The sequence below is a fragment of the Myotis lucifugus genome, unplaced genomic scaffold (genome assembly GCF_000147115.1).
Source record: "Myotis lucifugus unplaced genomic scaffold, Myoluc2.0 scaffold_15, whole genome shotgun sequence".
In the NCBI taxonomy this organism is placed as follows: domain Eukaryota; kingdom Metazoa; phylum Chordata; class Mammalia; order Chiroptera; family Vespertilionidae; genus Myotis; species Myotis lucifugus.
In genome coordinates, this window is record NW_005871063.1 from 4,221,665 (window position 1) to 4,245,576 (window position 23,912).

At 40.7% G+C, this 23,912-nt stretch overlaps 1 protein-coding gene across 5 annotated transcripts in view; it reads left to right on the forward strand.

Annotated features, from left to right (window-relative positions):
• DYNC1I1 (dynein cytoplasmic 1 intermediate chain 1) overlaps window positions 1-23,912 on the forward strand; it is a 274,473-nt gene that overhangs the window by 14,852 nt on the left and 235,709 nt on the right. For 4 of the 5 annotated variants that reach the window (XM_023750671.1, XM_023750669.1, XM_023750673.1 and 1 more), the window contains exons 2-3: window positions 17,053-17,169; window positions 23,480-23,594. In XM_023750671.1, coding sequence (XP_023606439.1) covers window positions 17,062-17,169; window positions 23,480-23,594 — 223 coding nt within the window. In that variant the 5' untranslated portion in view covers window positions 17,053-17,061. Of the gene's footprint in view, window positions 1-16,629; window positions 16,721-17,052; window positions 17,170-23,479; window positions 23,595-23,912 lie in introns of those variants that run through there. The other variant, XM_023750670.1, reaches the window with a different exon arrangement.

The following is a 23,912-nucleotide window of genomic DNA, read 5'->3' on the forward strand; positions in this document are numbered from 1 at the left end:
TGCCCTTGCTTATAAGTCAGTGTTCTGAGTTCTCCTGAGAAGTCAGGATCGTAGGGCCTTGGTCTCAGCAGTCTGAGCTGGGCTTGCTTGGGACAGTACTACCCTGAAAGCATTAAGGATAATCCTGAAGGCCCAGTCTAGCAGTAACATTGCCAATGAAAAATCATGCAAATGGCCCAATTATGTAATACATTCAAAGGGCCAGGAAGGAGGCAAAATCTTGGTGTGGCAATAATGTGGCAATTGAGGACACCCGATCACAGCAAAAGGGTGAGGGGGAGGGTGCAGGAGCAAACCCCGGAGAAGATCAAAGCCAATAGAGCTTGACCCTTTTTTATAGAAAACGAGGCTGGTAGGAGAGGAAGAAGCTCACGCAGGCACATTTTTAAGCCAAATTTGTTTATCCAGCAAATATTTATTGAGTATCTACCCTGTGCCAGTCTTCTAAATATTGGCAATATATCGGGGAACAATATGGACAACATCTCTGCCTTTGTTGGAGCTTAAATTCTAGGAGGAGAGACAAACAATGAAAAAAATACTTAACTATGTTATAGAATGTGCTAGGTGGTGGTACACATAATGAAGAAAAACAAGTCAACGGGAAAGATTTGAGAATGCAGGTATGGGGTGGGGGAGCAAGTCTGCTCTTTTAAATAGGTGGTCAAGTGAGGCCTCAATGAGATGAATTTTGAACTAAGTTTGAAAGAAGCAAGTCATTCAGGTATTTAGGGCAAAATGTCTATCAAAGCAAACATTCTATCAAGAAGAGGGAATAGTAGATGCAAAGTCCCTGAGGTGGGAGTGTCTGATGTGTGTAAGGAACAGTGAGGAAGTGGGTCTAGAGAGAGATCAGAGAAGTCATGGGGCTGGATTGTGTAGGGCCACCGAGGCCATTGTGGGACTTTGGCGTTTACTCTGAGACAGGACCCATGGGAGAGCTTTATGCAGACAAGTGACATGATTTGACTTGTGTTTTTAAAGAATTACTGTTGCAACTGAGACTAAATTGCAAGGGAGACCAAGGGAAGAGATGAGACTGTTTAGAAGGTTTTTGCATTAATATGGATAAGAAATCATGGTGCCTGGGACAGGGTGATGACAGGGGTGGTGGTTAAAAGTAGACAGATTCTGGCTATGCTTGGAAAGGAGAGCCTGAATAATTTGCTAATGGATCATATGTGGGAGTTGATAGAAAGAGAAATTAGGGAAGACTCCAAGACTTTTAGCCTGAGTCAATTGGAAGGCTGGAGTTGATTTTAACTGAAGTGTGAAGGCTGGAGGTTGGATCTACATGGAGCCAGGGCATGTGGAACAGTTGTCACAGCTGGTGTTTCAGTGGTAGCCTGGCGCCATTGTGGTGACTGCTGACAGATGCACCGGAAAGATGATCTCAAGTGGTCAGTGTGTCCCTTTCCCCGGACACACTAGAGGAAATCTGAAGAATGCACACTTCCTTTCCTGTCATTTCAGACCCCCTTCTCCTTTCATTGTAATTGTTTTAATGGCTGTTCACCACGAATTATGGGGTGGTTTTCTATTACATTTGGTCAACCCTAGAAGTGATGTTTTGGTACCGTTGTGGTAATTTTGACTAGGGAGATGTCCTCTGTTTTAAGGTAAGTTCTATTTTAACTCTCAGAAATGATCAGGGTATATTTGAATTAATTCCAAGATTCTTGTAGAGTACCTACAACCATCATCCCCCACCACCTCTAATGTCACTCAAGTCGGGGCAATGACTTTTATGTCTCCACTCTGCCACTTCCCAAAACTATGATTGGGTGTCAAAGGTCTAATCGCAGTGATGTTCATCAATCAAGGAATGGCTAGGCATGGGGCAGCCTAACAGGGAGAAAAGGAGCTAGATGTGTGCATGTAAGTTACTACTTGCTTTGGATATTTTATGTCTCCTTAGCCTGGTCTTGAAAATTGAGATACAATTCTTCTTTCACTTTAATTCTTTCTGCCAAAATCGGTTTTCTTCAAAAGCTAATATATACAAGCCTACATGCTATTTTTGTTCAAAGAGACAGATGGTTGAAACTGACTCCAGCTAAGAAAAATTGTTTTTCAGTCTTGAATTAAAATATACGCACGAGTATCAGAAGGATTTGAGCCTTTTAGGACTGGTTGAGAATCTGTTCCGAATACTGACTCATTCCACCGAGTTATCCATTCATGTACAGAATGCAGTGTGTTGGGCTGGGCGACGGACTTTGCAGCCAAGCTTTTCAGATGGGTATTTGCTTTCTAAAAGGAACATAAAGGTTGTGCTGATGGGACAAATAGGAAATGCCCAGATCCTGGGGTCATTCAGCGTTGGTGCTAACATGGTCTGCAGGAAGTATGCCATACTCCTGCACTCCTGGCAGTATTGATTTTCTACACTTTTATGGACATACCGGGTAGCTGAAAAAGCGGTGAATCTTTGTAACCCTATGTGTTTGTGCCTTGAAGTATTCAGGATTTATTTTATTTTCACTTTCTTTCTCTGGTAGATTTAAACAAGTAGAGCTTAGCTTGCTTTGGTCATCCTCTGGTAGAGCTTCCCACCAGTGCTCTGCAAACGATTACAGGTTACATGTGTACCTGGTTATTAATCTCTTTGGTCCTCAGGGTAGTTAGAGCCCGGATCAGACTCCTGAGCAAATGTCATCATGACCTGTGGGTATCTGTCATGCAGAATGTTGGCTGAGAAAGGACAAAGGCAGAGAAAAATTTATAATTTAAAATTTACCAATTTTAGAATTGATATAGGCCAATACATTTCAAACTCTTTAAACTGCAGTTAGCAATAATAAATAATTTTATACATAACAGTGAATGTGTGTGTCCTAAACAAGTTCCATGAAACAGTAGTTGCCCTTTCCATGTGCAGTACATTCTAAAAATTCGAATCTGTTGGTCATAAAAACTGGTGCCTATGATTACTAACTTGATTTAGTGACTCGCCAGTGGGCTGCAATCCATTTTTAAAATATATTTTTATTGATTTCAGAGAGGAAGGGAGAGGAAGAGAGAAGTAGAAACATTAATGATAAGAGAGAATCATTGATTGGCTGCCTCCTGCACGCCCCACACTGGCGATTTAGCCCGAAACCTGGGCATATGCCCTGACCAGGAAGTGAACTATGAGCTTCTGGTTCATAGGTTGATGCTCAACCACTGAGTCACGCCAGCTGGGCATGCAACCATTTGTAAAAGGCTGGTGTGGTATCTGTCACAAACTAGGAATAAATAATCTGGCCTTGTACTTGCTCAGATCCTTTCTTGTTTCCCTACATAGACATTCAGACACCTTTAAAGTGCAGCGTAGCAGACCTTTGGCTGTAGGGTGACCAACTCATCTAGGTTTGCCTGGGGCTTTCTTTGTGTCAGCACTGACAGTCCTGTATCCAGCGAACCCCTCACTTCCAAGCAAACCAGGATGGTTAGTCACTCACCCTTTGGGATCTGATCTCTGGCTACGTTTCCATCCTCATCTTCTTCCATCATCATTTCTACTTAGCATTCCAACCACATCTAATGACCTGTCCCGTAGACTGGCCATTCTCTGTTCTATCTCCCTGCCTTTGTCCATGCTTCCCTCTGCCTGGATGTACCCTCACCTTCTGCTGTCTGCAGGTCTGGACCTCCTCTGTGATGGTTTGTTAAGTCACTCCCTCTATGAGCCTTCTCACTGCCTTCTTGTGAGCACAGACTACATGGATTTATGGAATCTTTAGTAGGTCTGTGTTTTTCTCAGCTGTCTTATTCTTTATCACATGCAGAACAAACGTGAGAAGGAAAACTGCTGATCTATCGTGGGCGACTACAGCAAAGAAAGAATACAAGGGAAATGAAATAAACCATTACTCAAGTGTTCAGGGTGTCCCTTTCCCTGGACACACTTGAGTGGAACAAAAGAAGATCAGACGACAGGCAAATGCAGGAGTTAAGAGCATGTGTTCTGGAGCCTTGGGTTTGAATCTTGGCTTTCACACGTCAAAGTTGTTTGCTTTGGATGTGAGGGTAGAGTATTACCTTAGCCGGTCCCTTCTCCACATGTGTTTCTCCACTCGTCATAACTTCAAGGGGGATCAATGGTCCTTAAAAATTAGGTAGGCTTAATTACAACCTCATAAGTATTTTGTAGTTCATTTTAAAGGGTTTTGAATTAAGTGGTTTTATGATGTGGAAATCTCATAACATATTTTTAGAAGATTAAATGAATTTACTCTGAACATTTATATAGCTGATTTATACTGAGAAAATCTATTTTGACTTTATTAGTTAAGCATTAAAATTTTCCCTTCCCTTATGTTTATTAATGTGTCCTGATTTTGTTTCTTTTAGTATGATAGTTACATTTGTTCTATCTGAGTCACAAGAACATCTGGGCAGTTTGAATTGCCTGCATTTGCTACCAGGATAGAATGCCCACTCTAGGCAGTCCCACTGGCTAGGACTGTCTTGATTTAACTTTGCTGCACAAAAAATTTACCCCCCTTTTCAGGATAGCAGGCCAAGGACTCAGAGTCAAAACTAAAGATCATTTATCATTTTAGCAACTCAGAGAAAAGAGCTTTAAGCACAATAGATGCACTGATATTTTTACATCACTTAAAGGGAAAGCCCAACCAGCAGATTTATCCTCTAGGCATCTGGGGTGATAGATTGTAGATTGCTGAATTTGATGATTGAGATAATAGAGGCTGTCAATTATAAATTGAATAGCTTTTGCTAAATAATCCATTTAGAGTGGGAAAACAGATTTAAAATGTAAAGCAGGCAGGAAAGCATTACTATCAATAGGTACATAATGGTAGTGATTTAGGAAAGGATAGCTCAGTAGATGAGGCAATGTTAGAATTAATTATGTGTTTGTTGTACATTTGTACTAATGGATGAAAGAATTCACCCCCCCACCACCACTGGAATAAAGATTTCTTGCATAGTAAGGAAGAACTTTTCTGAGTTTGGTCTTCTAAAAGCTTAGTGCATTCACCCAATGTAATGATTACTAGAACAATTCTGATAATGAAATTGTGGAAGATTTCATGTTTCTATCTCATGCTTAATTAGCAGTGCAAGAGACATTTATTGAGCACTCACTGCTAGGCACCGGAAGTATAGAGAGAAATTAGATGTGATCCTTCTTCTAGAGGAGTTTTCAGGTAACAGGAGGAGAGAATCACACAAACAAGACATAGACATGCATACATGGAATATGTCATACATGTTGCAGCAGACAATGGACAGGGTGCTCCCTACGAAACCTTTCTGGAGGGGACGTGATTGAGCTGAGACAGAAACATGAATGCGAGTCATCAGGGAATGAATGGTGAGGAGAACATTTCTGGAGTTTGCTAAGGTACAAAGGAAGGTAACAATTTGGTACATGCCAGTAAAATGTGAAATAGGGAGAGGAGAGATAGGCAAATAGAGAGATGGACGATGAGAGCATCTTATATGCCATGATGGGGAGTTGGGACCCATTTTTCAACTCAGAGGGAGTCATTGATGTGTTTTAGTCAGGGCAACAGACTCATCAGATTTTAGTGACAGAAAGCTCACCCTCCATGGTACAGAGGATGTGGAGGATCAACAGGGAGCAAGGTTAGCATGGAGACAGGAAGATCAGTTAGAAGAGCATTGCATTGTTTCCCCCCACCACCTTCCCCTCTGGTAACCAGCCTTCTGTTGTCTATATCTGTGAGTTTGTTGTTCATTTGTTGCTTTTTGTTTTATATCCCACATCAGTGAAATCTCATGTGGTTCTTATCTTTTTCCATCTGACTTATTTCACTTAATATGATATGCTTAAGATTCACCCACATTATTGCAAATGGCAATATTTCATCTTTTTTATGGCTGAGTAGTATTCCATTGTATATCTGTAACATGTCTTCTTTATCCAACAGTTGGTCAAAGGACACTTATGTTTGTTTCCATATCTTGGCTATTGTGAATGCAATGATGCAATGAACATAGGGATGCATATATCTTTACAAATATGTGTTTTCAAATTTTGAGGATAGATACCCAGAGTAGGGATTACTGGGTCATATTGTACACAATGGAGTATACAGATGCTGTATTATAAAGGTGTATACCTGAAACTTATTTAATATTGTTAACTAATGTTAATCCAATAAATTTAATTTTAAAAATAAAAACAAAGTTAATTATAACAAATGGAAGTAGTCAGACGAGCCTTGTGAAGACAGGCACTGGCAGTGTGAATAGGCATGAATAGGCGAGGGCAGAGTTGGAAATATTAGGTAGTAAAATTGAGGGCGCTGGTGAAAATTGACAGTTCAGGTGTGGTGAGTTCGAGGGTTTCAGGGCTGATCAAGGAAAGAACAGAACCATGAGGTGGCGGCATTGCACAACATACTTTATTGGACGGTACTTGGATAAGACTGGATGAGAGAGAATATCGCTCATAGCAGGAAACCTTCCAGAGACAGGGGCATGGGGCCACTACTCACAAAGATAAGAGGGGATCAGAGAGGGAGGCTATGTATCTAGGGCAGCAGTTCTCAACCTGTGGGTCGCAACCCCTTTGGGGGTCGAACGACCCTTACACAGGGGTCGCCTAAGACCATCGGAAAACACATATATAATTACATATTGTTTTTGTGATTAATCACTATGCTTTAATTATGTTCAATTTGTAACAATGAAATTGGGGGTCACCACAACATGAGGAACTGTAGTAAAGGGTCTCGGCATTAGGAAGGTTGTCTAGGAGCACAGATACATAACCTCATAATATACAAAGTATAGTGGTGGGAGCCTTCTTCATTTGCCTTCTTTACTTGATACCTGGCCGAGGCAGGTGACACATCATTCCCATCTATTTTGACCCAAGGTTAGGTGTTTGTACAGGATCCTCATTCTTTCTTCACTCTAGTTTTCTTATCCAGCCCTTTCTTCTGATTCTATTTTCCGGTTCCTTTCCTGCCCTAGTTCTTAGGGACCCAATGCCAAAATACTGCCCCCTAGTTGTCCAAACAGTCCCATCTTTAGTTTTATATACGCTTTCAAGGATGCTACTTGAAATGTTCATTTCCTAAGGACTCTTGATATCATCTGAGCATTTCCTGAAGGAAGATACTCTAAGACATGAATGACTGATTCTCTTAATTGAGGAACAATTCCTTTGCCAAAGAGAACTATGTTAAGTCTCTAATAAAATGGTTGAATGCACAGTAGGGGTCAGAAATAACTAAAAAAAATTCAGAACTTTTTAGCAAAGATGACAATGACTTTTGAGCCCTTGAAGTTTGAAGAGCTCTCATCTCTACTCTGTTAACTAGATGAGAGAGCTGATGCCCTATGGATTGATTTTTCTCCCTAGCATAATGGGCCTCTGTGCTGAGTGCTTGAGCGTCTCTCCCGTTTAATGTGCCACAATTGCTGCTGCTCGAGTTACAGCTTACACAGTCTAATTTGGGTAGCTCAGAATTGTGAAGTAGTGAAAGTAGGACTAGAGAAGATATGCAGACACAGCAATCTTAAATATAGCTCAACAAGCCAACAAGAGAGATACTAAAGACTTAATTTGGAACTATTGCCTGATTTCCCAGTCAGGAACTAACTCAATATGAATAACATTGAAAGGAGCCTAGAAAGATTAACATAGATGTTTAACTGCATGTATGTACTGAGATTTCCCCCATCTCCAAAACAATAGTTGACACAGATAGATCCTTCATATGTGGACGAAACTCTTAACAGTGTTTGGGACTGCCCAGTAGTATTGGCTTTGGTGCTGAGGCTGGGAATTTCAGAGGCAGTTTTGCTCCTGTTGCCAGCTCTCTCATGCAATTTATGATTGCTGCCACCAGGCGGTGATAAAGAGTGACCACAAGACTAGACACAGGAACTAGACTGATGGGATCTACCATAAAAGCCTTTTAAGAAGAGCTCACTTTTGACTAAAATGAATAAATCGTGAATAAGTAAACACTGAAAGTGAAGCATTATTTAGTAAAAGTATTCATGAAGACCTGGTGTTTCCCCTTTGAACTCATCCACTTAATTGTTGTGAACTTAGATAACTGCATCTCAGTTCCCTTTTCAAGGGAAAAATACTGGTATTGGATAATATCAATTTTGAAGGTTTTGTCCTGAAATAAACATATATAATAGTAATTTTAAAGTAACAAAATTAAAAGTATAAAAGAATAAAAACTTTTCATACAAAAGAGAAGTTGATATTTTAGTAACAACTGTCTTGTTCACTTAGCGAGGCTAAGGCCCATTAATTTGTGTGTGTGTGGTGGGGGCGAGGGGGGAGGAATTGTGGGAGAAGGAGAATGGGTAGGGAGAGAAGGCTCTTAGTTTGTCTTTCTTACCTACTACCTGGCTTAGGCAAGTGAGGAATGAGAAATCTTTCGTACAGTTTTATGGAACCTCTTTTTTTTTTTTTTTGAGGCTTCCCTCTTTCTCTAACTTAAGTTTTCCTTATGCTATATTCAGAAGTCTTAGCTCTAACTGGTATTTCTAAATCATTATAGTTACCTGACACTCACCTGAATTTTCTATGCTCATTGATATTGCTAACTGTGTTTTTTCTTCAAAAGAAAGAGCTCTAACCACCTCTCTTTAGATTATTCATATAATAGCACAATTTTGTCAATAAACATCTCTATAGGTTTTAGACTCCACTCCATAGTGGGATAAGGCAAAGTTTGGTTTGAGGATCCCTGGGGATCGGGATGTGTTTGGGGAGCTGTAAGGTCAAAACTATTTTCATAATAATGTAAAATGTTATTTGTCTTTTTCTCTATATTGACATTTGCAATGATGATGTGAAAGCAATGGTGGGTAAAACTGCTGGTACCTTAGCATGGATTGAGGCAGTGGCATCAAACTTCACTGCCACACACTTACAGTTAACAAAAAGTCAAGAATGCCCTTATGAAGCAGGAAATAATATTAGTTATATTAAATATCTACCCTTGAACATGTGTCTTTACTATGACAAATAGGGACACACAAGGTACTTCTGCTGCCCACCTTTTCAGTGGTTGTCTCGAGGAGGCATTTGTGCATTGGTTTGAGTTGCAAGCTGAATTAACTGCCCTTTTTTTCTCCCACAGTTGTTTTTTACTTGAAAAAAAACAATCCACAGACAAACTATGGTTATTTAGGCTTGCGCATTTGGCAGAAATTACCTCGAAAACCAATGGCATGAACCCATCCCTTCAGGAATAGAATTGACAATATTTCTTGCTCAGGGTAGAATTTGAGGTTTAAATAAAATTTAGAATTTGGGGAAACTTTTATCTGCCACATGTGCTTGACCGCTTTATCATACCTACAGACTTTTCTGAAGTGTTGGGTAGTGATATTACCAAATTTGATTTTGGGATATTGTACAATGAAATGTATCAGCATTTGAAAAGTCTGCATAATTTTCTAAATAATGAATGCATGATGATTTTAAATCATCCATGGGTAAAATATTCATTCAATGTTTAAGATAGAACAATAGGTTTTAATATAACAGTACAAAAAGTTCATTGATTGACATGGTTTCATGTTCACATTGCAACTGAACTTTAAGAAACTGCTATTTGTGGACTTTTGGTGTAACATCAAAGAATACCACAATTACTTCAAGAAGTTATTCAATGCCCTAGCTGGTTTGGCTCAGTGGATAGAGCATTGGCCTTCGGACTGAAGGGTCCCAGGTTTGATTCCGGTCAAGGGCATGTGCCCTGCAAGAGGCGACCAATCAATGATTCTCCCTCATCATTGATGTTTCTATCTCTCTCTCCCTATTCTTTCCTCTCTGAAATCTCTCTCTCCCTATCCCTTCCTCTCTGAAATCAATATATATATTAAAAAAGAAGCTATTCACTGCTTTTTCTTCACAACAAAAATAGCATCATACAAAACAGACAGAATGCAGAAGCAGCTGCACGAATCCAGTTAACTTCTAGTAAGTCAGATATTAAAGAGATAAGTGAAAATGAAGAGAATTACATTCTTCTTACTATTTTTCTTGGTCTTAAAAACATGGCTATTTTTCATAAAAATTGTATGTTAATGGTTAACAAGTTTATCATTGTTATTTAAAAATTAATTATTAAATAAATACTTAAAGTTTTATCAGTCTAATTGTTAACATGGTAAAAATTCATAAATATACCCCACATAGGCAAAAGCTCTTTGAGGTCCCTGATAATTTTTAAGAGTTTCAAGGGAGGCTGAGACCAAAATGTTCGAGAACTGCTCATCTGCAGTATAAGTAGACCAGGCCTGGGCACCTTCCTACTATGAGATGGGTTTTATTAACAATTTTGTTGTCACAGTACTGATGGCTGTAAATATTGCACAGGTAACCCTCTCATGTTTTCCACCAGCCATCTTCCTCCTGAGAGGTCTGGAGCCCTCTTTTTATTGACTGTGATAAAGCTGTAAAAATGGACTAAGGGTTGTGGTCCATTCAGCCGTTGGCCTCCCATCCAGGTGGAAGGAGGCAGCTGTCTTTTATGGCAGGTGAAACAAGGCTGTGAAAGATCGAATTCCAGCACACCCTGTGGCGGAAGAGAAGTTCAGTAACTGATAGTGAAATGCCGACAAGAACAGTTGTTCTCAGGCAGGAAGAGAGAACTTGTTTCTGGGTTTTTTTTTGTGTTTCCCCCGCCCCCCCCGCCCCCCCCCCCCAATGAGTCTGGCAACAGCTGGGCAATGATTTTAAACCTCCTAGGATTCTGACGTTAAGATTAAAAGTGATTTGCATAGACCAGCATTAGAAATGGAATCTCGAATGGCTGCCAACTTGGAGAACGGGAAGGAAATAGAGATCTATATTGTTCAAAAGCTAAGTCTTGGGAGGCTCTGGTACTCAGCAGCTGTCTAAACAGAACTAAACCTTTTGCTTCCCCTCTGTTAGATGGTGGGTTCTAGACAGGACCAAACCATCACATGATGATTTATACAGACATGAAAATGAAGGCAAAAGATCTCATTTGGGGGTTCAGAAAAGCTTTCTTTATGGATGTGTATGGACGCAAGACACGTGAAGGAGATGCAAGGTTAACTGGGAAGGGAAGTGGGGAGGGAAGGGTCAGTGTGAACATGACCTGTGTTTTGTTCCTTCCCTTCTCAGCATTCATATTTTTCTCTCATGGTCTCCTCCTTCCTTTATCTCCCCATTCTTTCTTCTATTGAGACTAAGGCCCAGGAGCCTTTTCTGTGATGAAACATCAAGAAGCTATTCCTCCAGGTGCCTCTCCAGCCTCTGGGCCAAGTGGGTAAGACAGGGAGGATGCCCACCTGGGACTGCTTGACCTGTTATTCCTGTGTTCAACAGAAAAATCGAGAGGAATTTTATTGCTGCCAAATTCCATGACTGCATTTAATTTTTAAAAATGCTTTTTCTTTGCATCACACCCCTTTAACCACATACCTTCCTTTATAACCCATTTAGAGTAAGAAGACTCTTCTATTCTCTTGAAGTGCCTTGAGATAATCTCTAGGAGTGCAGATTGGGTTTTCTTGCCCTGATTGTATTACTATTAAATCAGTAACATGCTACATATACCTTTAATATATTTTACTGTCACATTTTTTAAATGATTGCAGCGAACTTTGAGTGATGACTTTGGTTATTGAATTAGGGTGGAATTAATGATGGGGGCAAGAATTGGCAAGGTAAAAAAAATAGTAATAATAATAATATAGCAAGTCCAGAATATGGGACTCTGAGCAGGCACACACAATTGCAGCTGAGTACGGAATGGGAATGGGTGGAGCTGTGGGAAACTGAGTGATAATTGTTCCTAAGCCAGAGTGGAGTTATGTGGAGTTGGCAGTTGGGTGAGAGTGGGTTGATGATCAGACACCTAGGAGACTTGCACTCAGAAGTGGGTTTGATTTGTTCACTTGACCCCTTCCTGTTACTGAACTCAGGGGGATCACCACTATCCAAAAACAAGATGTGCTTGTCACAAGGCAGTTTTGTTTACTTGCCCTTTTATTTACTAAACCTTTTGCATGAAAAGGAGATGGGGGATTCATATCCAAAGCTCTGCTTCCCCCAAGGGAGCTTTAGCCATTGCCCATATATACTGTTTGGTCGATTACATGTTGATTTCTTTGCAGTTGGCTATATTTATCCCTTGAATTCCTAGAGGCCATCCTGTTTACAGCCGCATCTGCAAAATACTGCTAGCTACATTTTCCCATTTAGCAAGAATAGCATTTAGAACTGCCCAGACCTTGCGACCTTTGTCCTCTCTAACATTGCTATTTGTAAATGAAAGAGACCAGCTTTGTATGTATTGGAAGCAAGTAAACAATAATTAGCAGCAGGTAGCTCTGACTGGTATTTTCTGAAACTGAAAGCAACAGAATTGCCTTCACAAGGACCTGTATTAGCTGCAAGGAGCTCTATAACTCAGGGTCCCTGTGCTTTGCTCCTTGGTTTTGCTTTGTTTGATATGCAGGGACGTTTAGTGGGTCAGAATGGCATTGCCCCCAACCTGTGGAGTTCGGTGCTGACCTTGCAGTTAATGCCACCGTTTAAACCATTTCACTGTGTGTGAAGGTCCATTCATTTACTCTACTGTGTACTTTCAAACTCTTTATGAAGCATTTTTCTTGAGATTTCTTACTCTCCTAAGGGCTGATGCAAAGTGTCTATTTTGGAGTAGAACCAAAAATCGTTAAGAAAGTACTCTCTAGCTGTCTAACGTTGTGTCTCTCTTACTTTTTAGAAGAGAAGTGTGTTATTTGAAACATCACCACTTAATATAATTGTTCAAAAGTTCCCTTGGTGTTTTTGTTGCTTATTTTAAAAATATTGGCTCTATGACTGGTAACGCCAACTTAAATGACCAACATTGCTAGACATAGCAGTTGAAGAAGACCTTTGCCCTCTTCAGAAATGCACTGAGACTACACCATACTTCCCACTGGGGAATGAAGTTCTTCACAAGAAAATCGCCCAAAATATAGGATGGTCTTGTTACATGGTTTGCTCCTTAGCTGAAGTCCTGCTATTTGATGGACTGAGGAAGGTAGATGAAAGCTGGGGAAAGGTAGAGAGGAAAACTTAGCAGATTCCACTGGCTGCTGTCAGCATAGAGCAGCGGTTCTCAACCTGTGGGTCTTGACCCCTTTGGGGGTCGAACGACCCTTTCACTGGGGTCGCCTAAGACCATCGAAAACACATATATAATTACATATTGTTTTTGTGATTAATCACTATGCTTTAATTATGTTCAATTTGTAACAATGAAATTGGGGGTCACCACAACATGAGGAACTGTATTAAAGGGTCACGGCATTAGGAAGGTTGAGAACCACTGGCATAGAGTGACACAACTATTGTTTTAACAGTGATTTTTCTCATTGTTCATTTCATTTTTGACAGCAGAAAAAGTGTCTAAAACATAAATCAAATTGGCTCCCACTTCAGAAGTGTATGTGTAACCTCTCAGATGGCTTCTGGAATTCATTTCAAATTTTTTTCTTGTCAGTAGTTTTGCTCATTGGTGTTGAAAATTATTGGTCAACAGTATTTTATTGATAAATGTAACTTCTTTCAGTTCTATGGCTTCTCTGGAAACAAGAAAATCAGAAGATCTGACTGCTAGGGACCATACTCTTCCATGTCAAACATCACTTGGAGCTGGATAGAGCTGTTTCCTTCAGGCATTGGATTTCTTCTCTGGCTGAACTCTGCTTTGCTCCCTCATGTTATCTTCATGGCCCCTGTAGGACTATGAATTTGTGATTCAGATTTAAAAAGTCCTTTGTAGATGAGTGACCAAGTTCTATTCTATAGCCCCAGTCCCCTGCGTCTTCTTACTTCATCTGTACATTGCATCTATGCATTTTCCTGCCCAGAAGTCCCACTGACACCCAATTTGTTTTTTTATCATTTCCTTCTTTGCCTTCTCTTCCCAGTTTCACTGCCATCTTCTTTGATCTCTCAAAGTTGAATTGCTACTGAACCTTTCTCTTTTGCTTCCATATCTAACAGCTACCAAGTTTACTTCTTCCTTTTTTCCTTTTTTAAAATATATTTTTTGCGATTTCAGAGAGGAAGAGAGAGGGAGAGATAGAAACATCAGCGATGAGAGAGAATCATGGATTGGCTGCCTCCTGCTCTCCCCACGCTGGGGATTAAGCCCATAACCCAGGCATGTGCCCTGACCAGGGAATCGAACCGTGACCTCCTTTGTTCATAAGTTGACGCTCAACCACTGAGCCACACCGGCCAGGCTTTACTTCTGCCTTCTTGACTGTGCTCTCTCCAGTCCACATTTCCCTACATTCTGACTGTACGTTCACCTACCATCCCAGTGCAGGTGCAATCAGTGCAGATAGATGAGGCACCAGCCTTGCAGCAGCTTGCCTTATTTCTGGTTTCTGCTCCCAACTATTTGCAGGCAGGGACAAGAAAAGGCTTAATTAAGCAAATTACATTTTCCTTTTGTCATTTTTTTCTTTCAAAAAGTTGCTTTGACCCCGGCCGGTGTGGCTCAGTGGTTGAACATCAACCTATGAACCAAGAGGTCGGTGTTCGATTCCTGGTTAGGGCACATGCCTGGGTTGTGGGCTTGATCCCCAGTGTGGGGCGTGCCAGTCGGTGATTCTCTCTCCTCTTTCTCTCTCTCCCTCCCTTTCTCCCTCCCTCCCTACTTCCCTCCCTCTCCTTTCCTCTCTGAAATCAATAAAAATATATTTAAAAACAAAAACAAAATGTTGCTCTGATTTCCCATCTCTCTTTATCCCACATGGGACTCACTTTTCTCTTTTCCCCAGGCCTCACCAGTTGCCTGTACATACCCATTCTTACAAACTCAAGTTGCTCTTTCTTGACTTGGGTTCATCTGCATCTCCTGTACTCAGTCTGATGGTCCTGTTATAAGCACTCTCACCCACATCAGGGAGGTGTTACCGGACACCCTGAGTCAGTGGGAGCGGGCTATTCCCAACTTCGATCCTTGTCTTCTCATATAAATGAATTTATATGAGCGACCTTGACTTCATTGTGAAAAGCCAGTTTATTAAAGCACTTAAAGCATGCACCTTTATTGATAAAAAACAACACAAGCAAACCTTATGAAGCACAGACAGGCTCTCAGCTACTCTGAAGAGCAGGTTGGGTGGGGGTCTGAGATGTTATATGCCCTCCTGTCAGTAGGTCTCAAAATTCCTCTGTTGACTATTCTGGTACAGATTCATTCTAAGGTCTCTTTTTTAAATTTGTTGTGGCCTTCCCAGAATTCATGAGAAACACCTGGCAACTTTATCTTGCCAAGCCTTGAGACTGCTGACTTCTCTGCTTAGGGAATAAAACTGCCCTGTTTTTCTTTTCCCCCTTTCCCCTCCCTTTCTGCATTCTCTCATTAGTTTTGTTTGTTTTTTTAACCAAATTTGCTCTCCTGTTCTTGGCTGGGGAAGATCATGGCTTGTTAGTTACAAGCTGGCTGCAAATTGCCCACACTGTTGGGCCTTGTTTTAACTTTCCTCTCTCAGTTTCCCTATTCCTCCTGCCCTGGAGTCCTGTAACCGTTTCCTAACATGGGTCTGCGTGGATTACTGTGACTACATGTGATAATAAATGTGAAGTGCCTGGCACTCGGTAATCAATCAACCTGTTTCTCTGAGAAAATCTGCAACCACAGCACATGCCCACGCCCTTGAATGACGCACTCCTTGAAGGAGAGGACTTGGTTTTGCTCATCTTTGTATGCTGGTGCTTTATAGAGTGCCTGGCGCAGATGAAATATTCAAAAACATTTGTTGAAAAATAAAGACAGAGTGTGATCATGAATGACAGAGATCGATTATTGTTTTCATTTTACAAATCTTTGCCATCAAACGTGAGCAGAAATATGTATAGTAGTAACGGATACTTCTCAACCAGGTGTATTTGTCTTCGAGTGACTGCAGGCTCTTGATAATCTTCTAAAGATGGTGACAAGAAGTGTGAGGATTTTTTTCATTATTTTGTATTATTTGGCTTTTTTTTTGCCTTCTATTGCTCTGTCATCTTCTTAGGAATATATAATATATTCATCATAGTTGCATATAAATAATATGCAAATGAGTACTCATGACACTTATCGTTAGTTTTTTTATACTTTATTTTAGGAATTTGGGTTATAGGAGGCTCTTCATTTCTCAGTATTTCCATTTTCTTAGTTTCCAGTTGGGAAACTAAGAAACATCGTCATTGGTGATTGCTGAGAGCCTTCTCCAAACTCATTTTATTTTAAAATATTTCTGCCACCAACACCACCAGCATCACCGTCACCATTAACATTGAAATTAGATCTCATTCAGATAAATTTTTCTCAAGAATTTGCCTTGGTGTTTGTCTCCCATGTCAATCGTTCACAAACATGTTTTGCTTTGAAAAGGGAAAGTGCCAGAATAAGCAATATTGCATTCAGTATGTAAATGTAGGTTTTCTAGAACTAGGGTTGTGCTGGAGGATGAAATTAATTGTGACAGTTCAGGAGGAATTCTGCAGAAAAAGAAAATTAACATGTTAGGCCTTCAGTGGCTGTCTTCCCTGATGCATATAACGTTAGGCAAAATGAAATCTCCATGTGCCCAAGGTCAGTGGAGGAATGTTTATTGAGTCCATAGGAATTTGAGCAGGGCATGTCTCTAAGGGTTTATGACACTCTATTTTCTTTTCTCCGTGTGGGCATGAATTGATCCATTATCATCTAAATTAGAAGTCACGATGATGGTTCTTTTTGGTTCTCTTTATTAGTTATCTTTTGTTTATTTAAGAAACTTTTACAGAAAATGTGTTGCTTATTCTGAAATTACTGTTATTGTCAGACCAGAATGGACTATAACATTGTATTTCTGTAAATATTTATATATACATAAAAGGGGGAAGATTTTATATAGTGTGAGACCAGATCTAACTTAACTTGTTTCTTTGATTCTGGGAAATAGGCTAAATAAGACAACCTGTTATTGCCCCAAAGTTGGATTTCCTTTTGAATAATTTCTGCAATGATAATGCAGAAAAGTTATTTTTATAAATTCACATTTTTTTTCTTTCCTTCCAAGGAAGCCAACATGTCTGACAAAAATGACTTAAAAGCTGAGCTAGAGCGCAAAAAACAGCGCTTGGCACAGATAAGAGAAGAGAAGAAACGGAAGGAAGAGGAGAGGAAAAAGAAAGAGGTAACTACTGGGTGTCGGGGTGTTTGGTGCGGGAAGGAAATTTACTTAATTCTGAGGGGTGGGTCATACTGATAAACAGGACCCTCTAAAAAAAACCCTTTATAATACTTGATATGAAGTGTAGAAATAGCCCACAGAAATCAGGTGCTAAAGATGTTTTTGAATACTTTCCCATGAAGGAAACTTTGTATAGTATATGCTTGTGTGTATAGAAACCAGAGCTTCTTCCTTACTTAAAAGTTTTTCTTTAGAGAAAAAGAGAATGTATTTTGATGCCTCATGATCTAAGTAAGTGTTGTTTCATACTCTAAGGCAGGGGCGGGGAACCTTTTTTTTCTGCCAAGGGCCAGTTGGATATTTATAACAACATTTGAGGGCCATATAAAATTATCAGCTTCACATTTAGCCTGCTGTATTTGGTCAAATATTTAATTAATTCACCCCTAATGCCTTGGCAGAGCCAGACCAAATGATTTCGCAGGCCGTATATGGCCAGGCCCGTGGCCAGACATCCCCCACCCCTGTAAAAGGCTTAGGAGACCAAGGTAACAGATTATAACAATTATTTTCCGACAAAGTAAAACATAATTGTAGTTGCATATTAGCTTTCTGGCATTTTGCGTGTCTCCATTCCATTCCACTGTGATTGATGCCATAGTTTATTTGTCCTTGACAGTGTGCATAATGATTTTCCTTTGGAGATCTTTGCTGTTTTACATGCAGTCTTTGAGTGACGTGGAGGTGAGAATTGACAGGGAATGGCTATTCATTTACAGGCAAAGCGAAAAAAAGCATTAAGTTATTATGCTTCCTTTCCCTCACATGCCAACATTCACTGTAGTTTTAAAGCACCTGTTTTCCTTGACTAATAACCGGTTTCCTTTTAAACTGACATTCTAATATCCAACTTGAATTTCACAGAATTACCACAAAGTGCGGTGCGATATGGGAAATCTGGTTCCAAATTGTACTGTCTGCTTCATCTTTGTCAGTTTAGACTGATGGAAGCAGGCCACCCTTTCTGTTTCGGCACCAAGCAGCTTTGCCTGCTGGAGATTTGGCTTGTTGCACAGCAGGCAGAGCCTGGGAGGTTGGGGGTGACAGGTGTGGGCGTGTGCAACACCTGGTTCGTAGGCGATCCTGGGCCTCTACCTAGTTCTGGAGTTAAAGTCACATAGTCTTAGTGTCCTCCTTTCCCAACGGACAGGGTGGCTTAAACCCATGACTCCCCTGGTAATACAGAGTCATGGTTTTCCATCTCAAGAGTTTTTAATTTGAAAGATCCAAGTGGGGCCAGATTTGGGGATTCACTTGGACTACGTCATCTTAAAGGTTGGCCCTGGCTATGCATCTTGTCCCCCCCGCAACTCACATCCCCTACCCCCCCTGCAAAAAGTGCTTTTCTCAGTTCAGTCTAAGCACATTTTTAGACTGGGAAGACTTGGCTTGTCTGAGCAGCCAGTGCTGTAGGACCGAAGACAGTAAACTCAGGGGTTATGCGCACAAGCTTCTGAGTGGATCCTGCTGGGAGCCTGGCTCTCCCTTCACAGCTCGGCCTTGAGCGGGTGTGGGACGCTCTGAAACGGTTTCCTCTGTGAAATGGAGAGAAGAGTGGTGCCTTTCTCACGTGCTCTGTGAGGACCCAGGAGACACTGTAGAACAGGGAAAGACACAGAGCTGTTATTCTGCTCCTGAGATCAGCTGCCAGAGGAGGAGAAGGCAGTCCCGTGGATTGGCTGCGTACATTTATTAGGATCGCCATTGGTGAACCAGTTTCTGAAAACGCCCCCATTATTGGAAAGGTCTTATAATTCAAGGCCACTCGTCTCCTGGAATTGTACCATTTTGTTGCTGAAAGAAACCTGGAAGTAATCTATTCTGATCCCTCTTTTTCAGATGCTTTTAAATTCTGGAGGCCTGAGCCTTCTCGGTAGCCACCCTCTATCCCTAGTCTCAGGCCCACCCCCCTTTCAGGCAGTTGTCCAAAGCAGAAATCCGGGGTAATTCTTTCACCACTCTCTTCCCCAATTTACTACAATGATCATCAGGACCTGGACAGGTACACCATTTTCACCCCGATTTTCCTTCTCCCTAAAACCCACATTCCAGACAAGCTTAGCTACTTAACACATCCCCTGTGGGCCCTGTTCCCCCTGACTGGGCTTTGTGAATGTTCTCCTCCCTCTGCTTTTACTGTTCTACTTCTCTCAATTGTCCTTCCCCTGGCTGTGAACTCCATGTCTTTCAGTTTTCAAATGCCACTTCCTCCAGGAAGTCTTTCTGGGATGCCTTTCTGCCTCCATGACTAACTTAGTCCTGCACCCCATCCTCAACCTTATCAAACCGTTTAGCACAGAGCATTAGATTTGCCTCCTCACTTGTCTTTCTCTTCTAGTAGAGTGTGAACTTTTGAGAACAGGGCTGGATGTTTTTCATCACTGAGTCAATATCTAGCGTAGGTCTTGTCCCTAGCAGTAGGCCTTCAGTTAAAGGTTATACAGGGGTGGGCAAAAGTAGGCTTACAGTTTTAAGTGCACTGTAAATAAAGATTTTTTAAAAAAGTTTCTTCTTTTTTTAAAAATCTTTATTGTTGAAAGTATTACATAGGTCCTCCTTTTCCCCTCATTAACTTCTTCCAGCCCACTCCAGTCCCCACCCCCAGGCCCTCACCAGCTCATTGTCTGTGTCCATGGGTTATGCATATATGCAACAAGTTCATTGGTTGATCTTCCCACCCAAGAGTTTATTCTTGTATTATTATTTATTAACTACTGTATTATTGATTTGTATTACAGCTGTATGAGTGAATGAATGAATACACTCACCAGTTAGGGCAGACCTAAGATGCTGGTCACTGACATCCCTTCCATGTATCTGGGATTATTTCCTGCAAATTTCCTTGGATACTTCTGACCCTGAGTCTGTGGGATGCTCTAGTCAAATGGCTACTCTCATTGACTCCTGGAGATTTTCTAGTTTGTATGCTGTTTATAAAGAGTTAGAAATAGCCTTAAGCTTATAGGTTTGCTGTTTAACTTTCTTTAGGCTCATATTGTAAATTAAACAAATTCGGAATAAAAAGGAAACAAAGTGATCTTTGATGCTACTCTGCCTAACTATTTTTGCCACGACTGAAAACTAGTGTGTGTTAGGACCACCCAGGTTGATTGTCGTCTCCACAGAATCCAGAAAACTGTGTACATGTATAAAATTACCACTCCCCACTCCTTTGCATGTCAACTGCTCTCTTGGTTGTGGTGTTATGGATGAAACCTGATTTTAAAATAAATATAGTGGCCACCATTTAAGACACAGACCCAATTTCATGAAAAATTGGCCTCAGTGCGATGAGGTGTGCTTAATGGGGCCACCCTGAAGTTTCGTCCTGTCCTTGGCCTTCTGCCGACTTGCCGCAGGGTAGGATGGACAGGGGTTTCCTGCCTGTCCTCGCTTGTTCCTCTAATAACCTCAGAGCTGTCTTTGGAGGAGTGACTGATAACTCTCAGCTGATCATTTTTCTTTGTTTGATTATTCCCTCTGGACCTCAGCTGTAATAACCCTTCACACACAGAAATGTCATTCCCTGGGGAAGGCACCTTCAGCATATTTTTAATTACCAGTACTGTGAAATCACTCTTCATTAAGTCATTAAAACACATTAGGATTCTGTAGTATTTACAAGGAAAAAAATAGGAAGTTTCACGATTAGGGTACTTGGTATAACTATCTGAGATGAAGTAAAATTTTGTTTAGTTTAAGGTGCTAATTGATAACATATAGAATCTGCCTTTATTTTCTACTAGACACCCAATGCACGAAATTCGTGCAAGGGGCTCAGCCCTCACAGCCACGGTGGCTTGCCTCAGCTCTCGCAGCCCCAGCTTCGTCCGGAAGGTCGTTCGGCTGTCTGGTCTAATTAGCATATTATGCTTTTATTATTATAGATAAGCCCCAGTAACCTAATTTTACATTTTTCATGATCAACTTTAAACATTGATACCTTTCCTAAGCTTCTGTTACATCTAAATGGACATTTGTCCTTATTTATATATGTCATTATATTCTTTGTTTCCTTAGGAATTAAGAGAGGTGTGCTCTGGCTATTGTGGCTCAAACGGTTGGATGTCATTCCATGAACAGAAAGGTTGCCAGTAGATTCCTGGTCAGGATACGACCCGGGTTGTAGGCTTGATCTCTGGTAGGGGCATGCAGGAGGCAGCCGATCCATGTTTTGCTCTCACATTGATGTTTCTCTCTCTCTCTTTCTCCCCTTACCTCTCTTTAAAAATAAATTTTAAAATCTTTTTTAAAAAGGTGGAAGGCAAGGAATGCATTTTAGAGACAACTCGTATTTGGCAGTGAAATTTTGGAGGAGGAATTCAGGTGTACTTTTTTTGCACAATGCATGCGTGTTTGACATGTGATTTACCTGCTAGTATGTTTCTTGAATGCTTATGATTAACATTAAAATAAATGAAAAAGAAAGAGATCCTGTGCCTTTCTGCATAGGACATACATGACAGAAAATTATAGGTAATATGCCCTAAGTTTATCTGTTCATGCTATATAAGCTGCATTAGAACTTCTCTGTTGTCCTTTAATAAGTTTTTGTTGAAAGAATGAAGAAAGGTTAATGATTTCTTGTTTTTGATCTTAGAATATAGAAATGGCTTTGTTATGAGCACGGGGTCACTGAAAGTTTAGGTGACTAAACTTTCAACAGTGGTGTTGTAAAGGGCTTTCCGAAGGGGGTACAGTTGTAAAATATTCTATAGCTATAGAATAACATTTTCCAAGGTCAGATATTCATTCATTCATTCATTCAACACACTTTTTTTTTTTTTACTGAGTATCTACTATGTGTCAGGCTCTGATCTAAATGTGAGGCTATAGTTGTGAACAAAAGAAACACGTATCTGCTCTCAATAAAGCTGATGGTCCAGCTATGGCTTACCTCTTTACTGTAAAACCGGTTATACTATTCCATATTGGCTTTCTAAGATGAATTTTGCTTATCTTAGTTTTTTCGTTTGCATTTCAGTAGCTGCTATGGTAATTCCCTTTCTTTTCATTTCCTCCCTTTTCCTTCCACCCTTCTTTTAACTTTGTGAAAATCCTCTTGTACTTCTCATTAGCCCTATCCACCCCTATAAAGGCTGTTTTTCCTCTAATGACAAGTAGACTTCAAATGTATGAGTGCGCTTTAAGCCAGAGGCAAAGAACAACAGTGTTGAGCTCAGCACTATGTGCAAAGATACATTTTGCTCATAATCAGGGTATAGGTTACTAACTGGGAGTAAGTCAAAAGTGTGTGAACTCTCTGCTTTAGATGCCAGGATGTAAATTACGGTTCACTGCTTCAAAATATGCTCTGCACTCCTGGAGGAGTTAATGTACCTGTTAGGGTGCCCGGCTTGCCCCTGGGGAGAAAGTGGGTCTGATAACTGCATCATTGGTTTTTGACAAACTTTAGGGCCGTCTCATTTCTCCAAACTCACAAAGCTTTGTCGGGAGGTAGCTGCACACCAAACAGGATGTTATCCAATTTCAGGTGTGGGGCAAATGCTTTGTCTTAAGGAGTAACTGTGTTATGAAAAAGAAAAAAAAAGACCTCAATGTTTACATTCCCCCAGAACCCTGCCACTGACCTTCTTTCACCTGTGTTTTGACTTGTCACTATCCTGTAAAATACATACTGGGCACAGGGTCTGACCATAAGAAGCTCATACAAGATGTAATTTTTAGACAGGATTTGGCAAAGAAAGTCCTCCTGAATGGTTTTTTGTACTATATTTTTCTACAGGACATTTTTTTCTCCTGAGTTAATATGTATAACGGAAGCCGATGCAAGTCAAAAGTAACAAGTGGCAAGACTTACATGCATATTGTTTACATGCCTTAAAAACATGTTAGCCCGGCTTGTTGTAAATCATGGTAAACTTAGATTGCTGGTACAAATAGTGTATTTTACAGTGACTGTTTTTCACAGCTAATTTTATTTTTTAACCAGATCCCAATAATTCCTTGTTAGCATAATCTCAAACGTGGTGGTGGTGGTGGCGGGGGGAGGGTGAGTACAAACACACAACCATCAAGAACTGATAGTATGTTGCCCCAAAGGGACAAGGAGGTTAGCAGTTATTAAATGGAGCAGTTACAGGCTCTTTTCATCCTTCATACACATGATTATGTCTATTTAGGGTTTTTGCCTGTTCGTCACCGCCATGCCTTTACCCTTTCAGTGTCAGCCAGGACGAGCACACAGGCAGTTCTGTCACTAACTTTTCTTGCTGGCGTCTGCTTTTTAAAGGCCGATATGCAGCAGAAGAAAGAACCTGTTCAGGACGACTCGGACCTGGACCGCAAGCGCCGAGAGACCGAGGCTTTGCTTCAGAGCATCGGCATCCCCCCGGAGCCCCCGCTAGGTACTTGAAAGTGCTCTGCGTTCCTGTTTCTTTAAATTTGACCTGCATGGCATATAACATGTCCAGCATTTACTATTCTTTTACGTCCTTTTTATTTTTTATTCTTTAAGAAATTCAGCAGCTGGTTTATGCGTCAGGCGTACTTATTTTTGGAACTGAGGAGGCTGGAAGGCGATGGGAGGACGGGTTGTAGAGTTGTTCACAATTTGCTGCTTAATGACTGATTATGTGGCCAACTGTCTCCACGGTGTTAGATTACTTTATATTTGTTAAATGAATTGCCACAATGTGGTAAATACAAGAAATCTTGGAATTTTT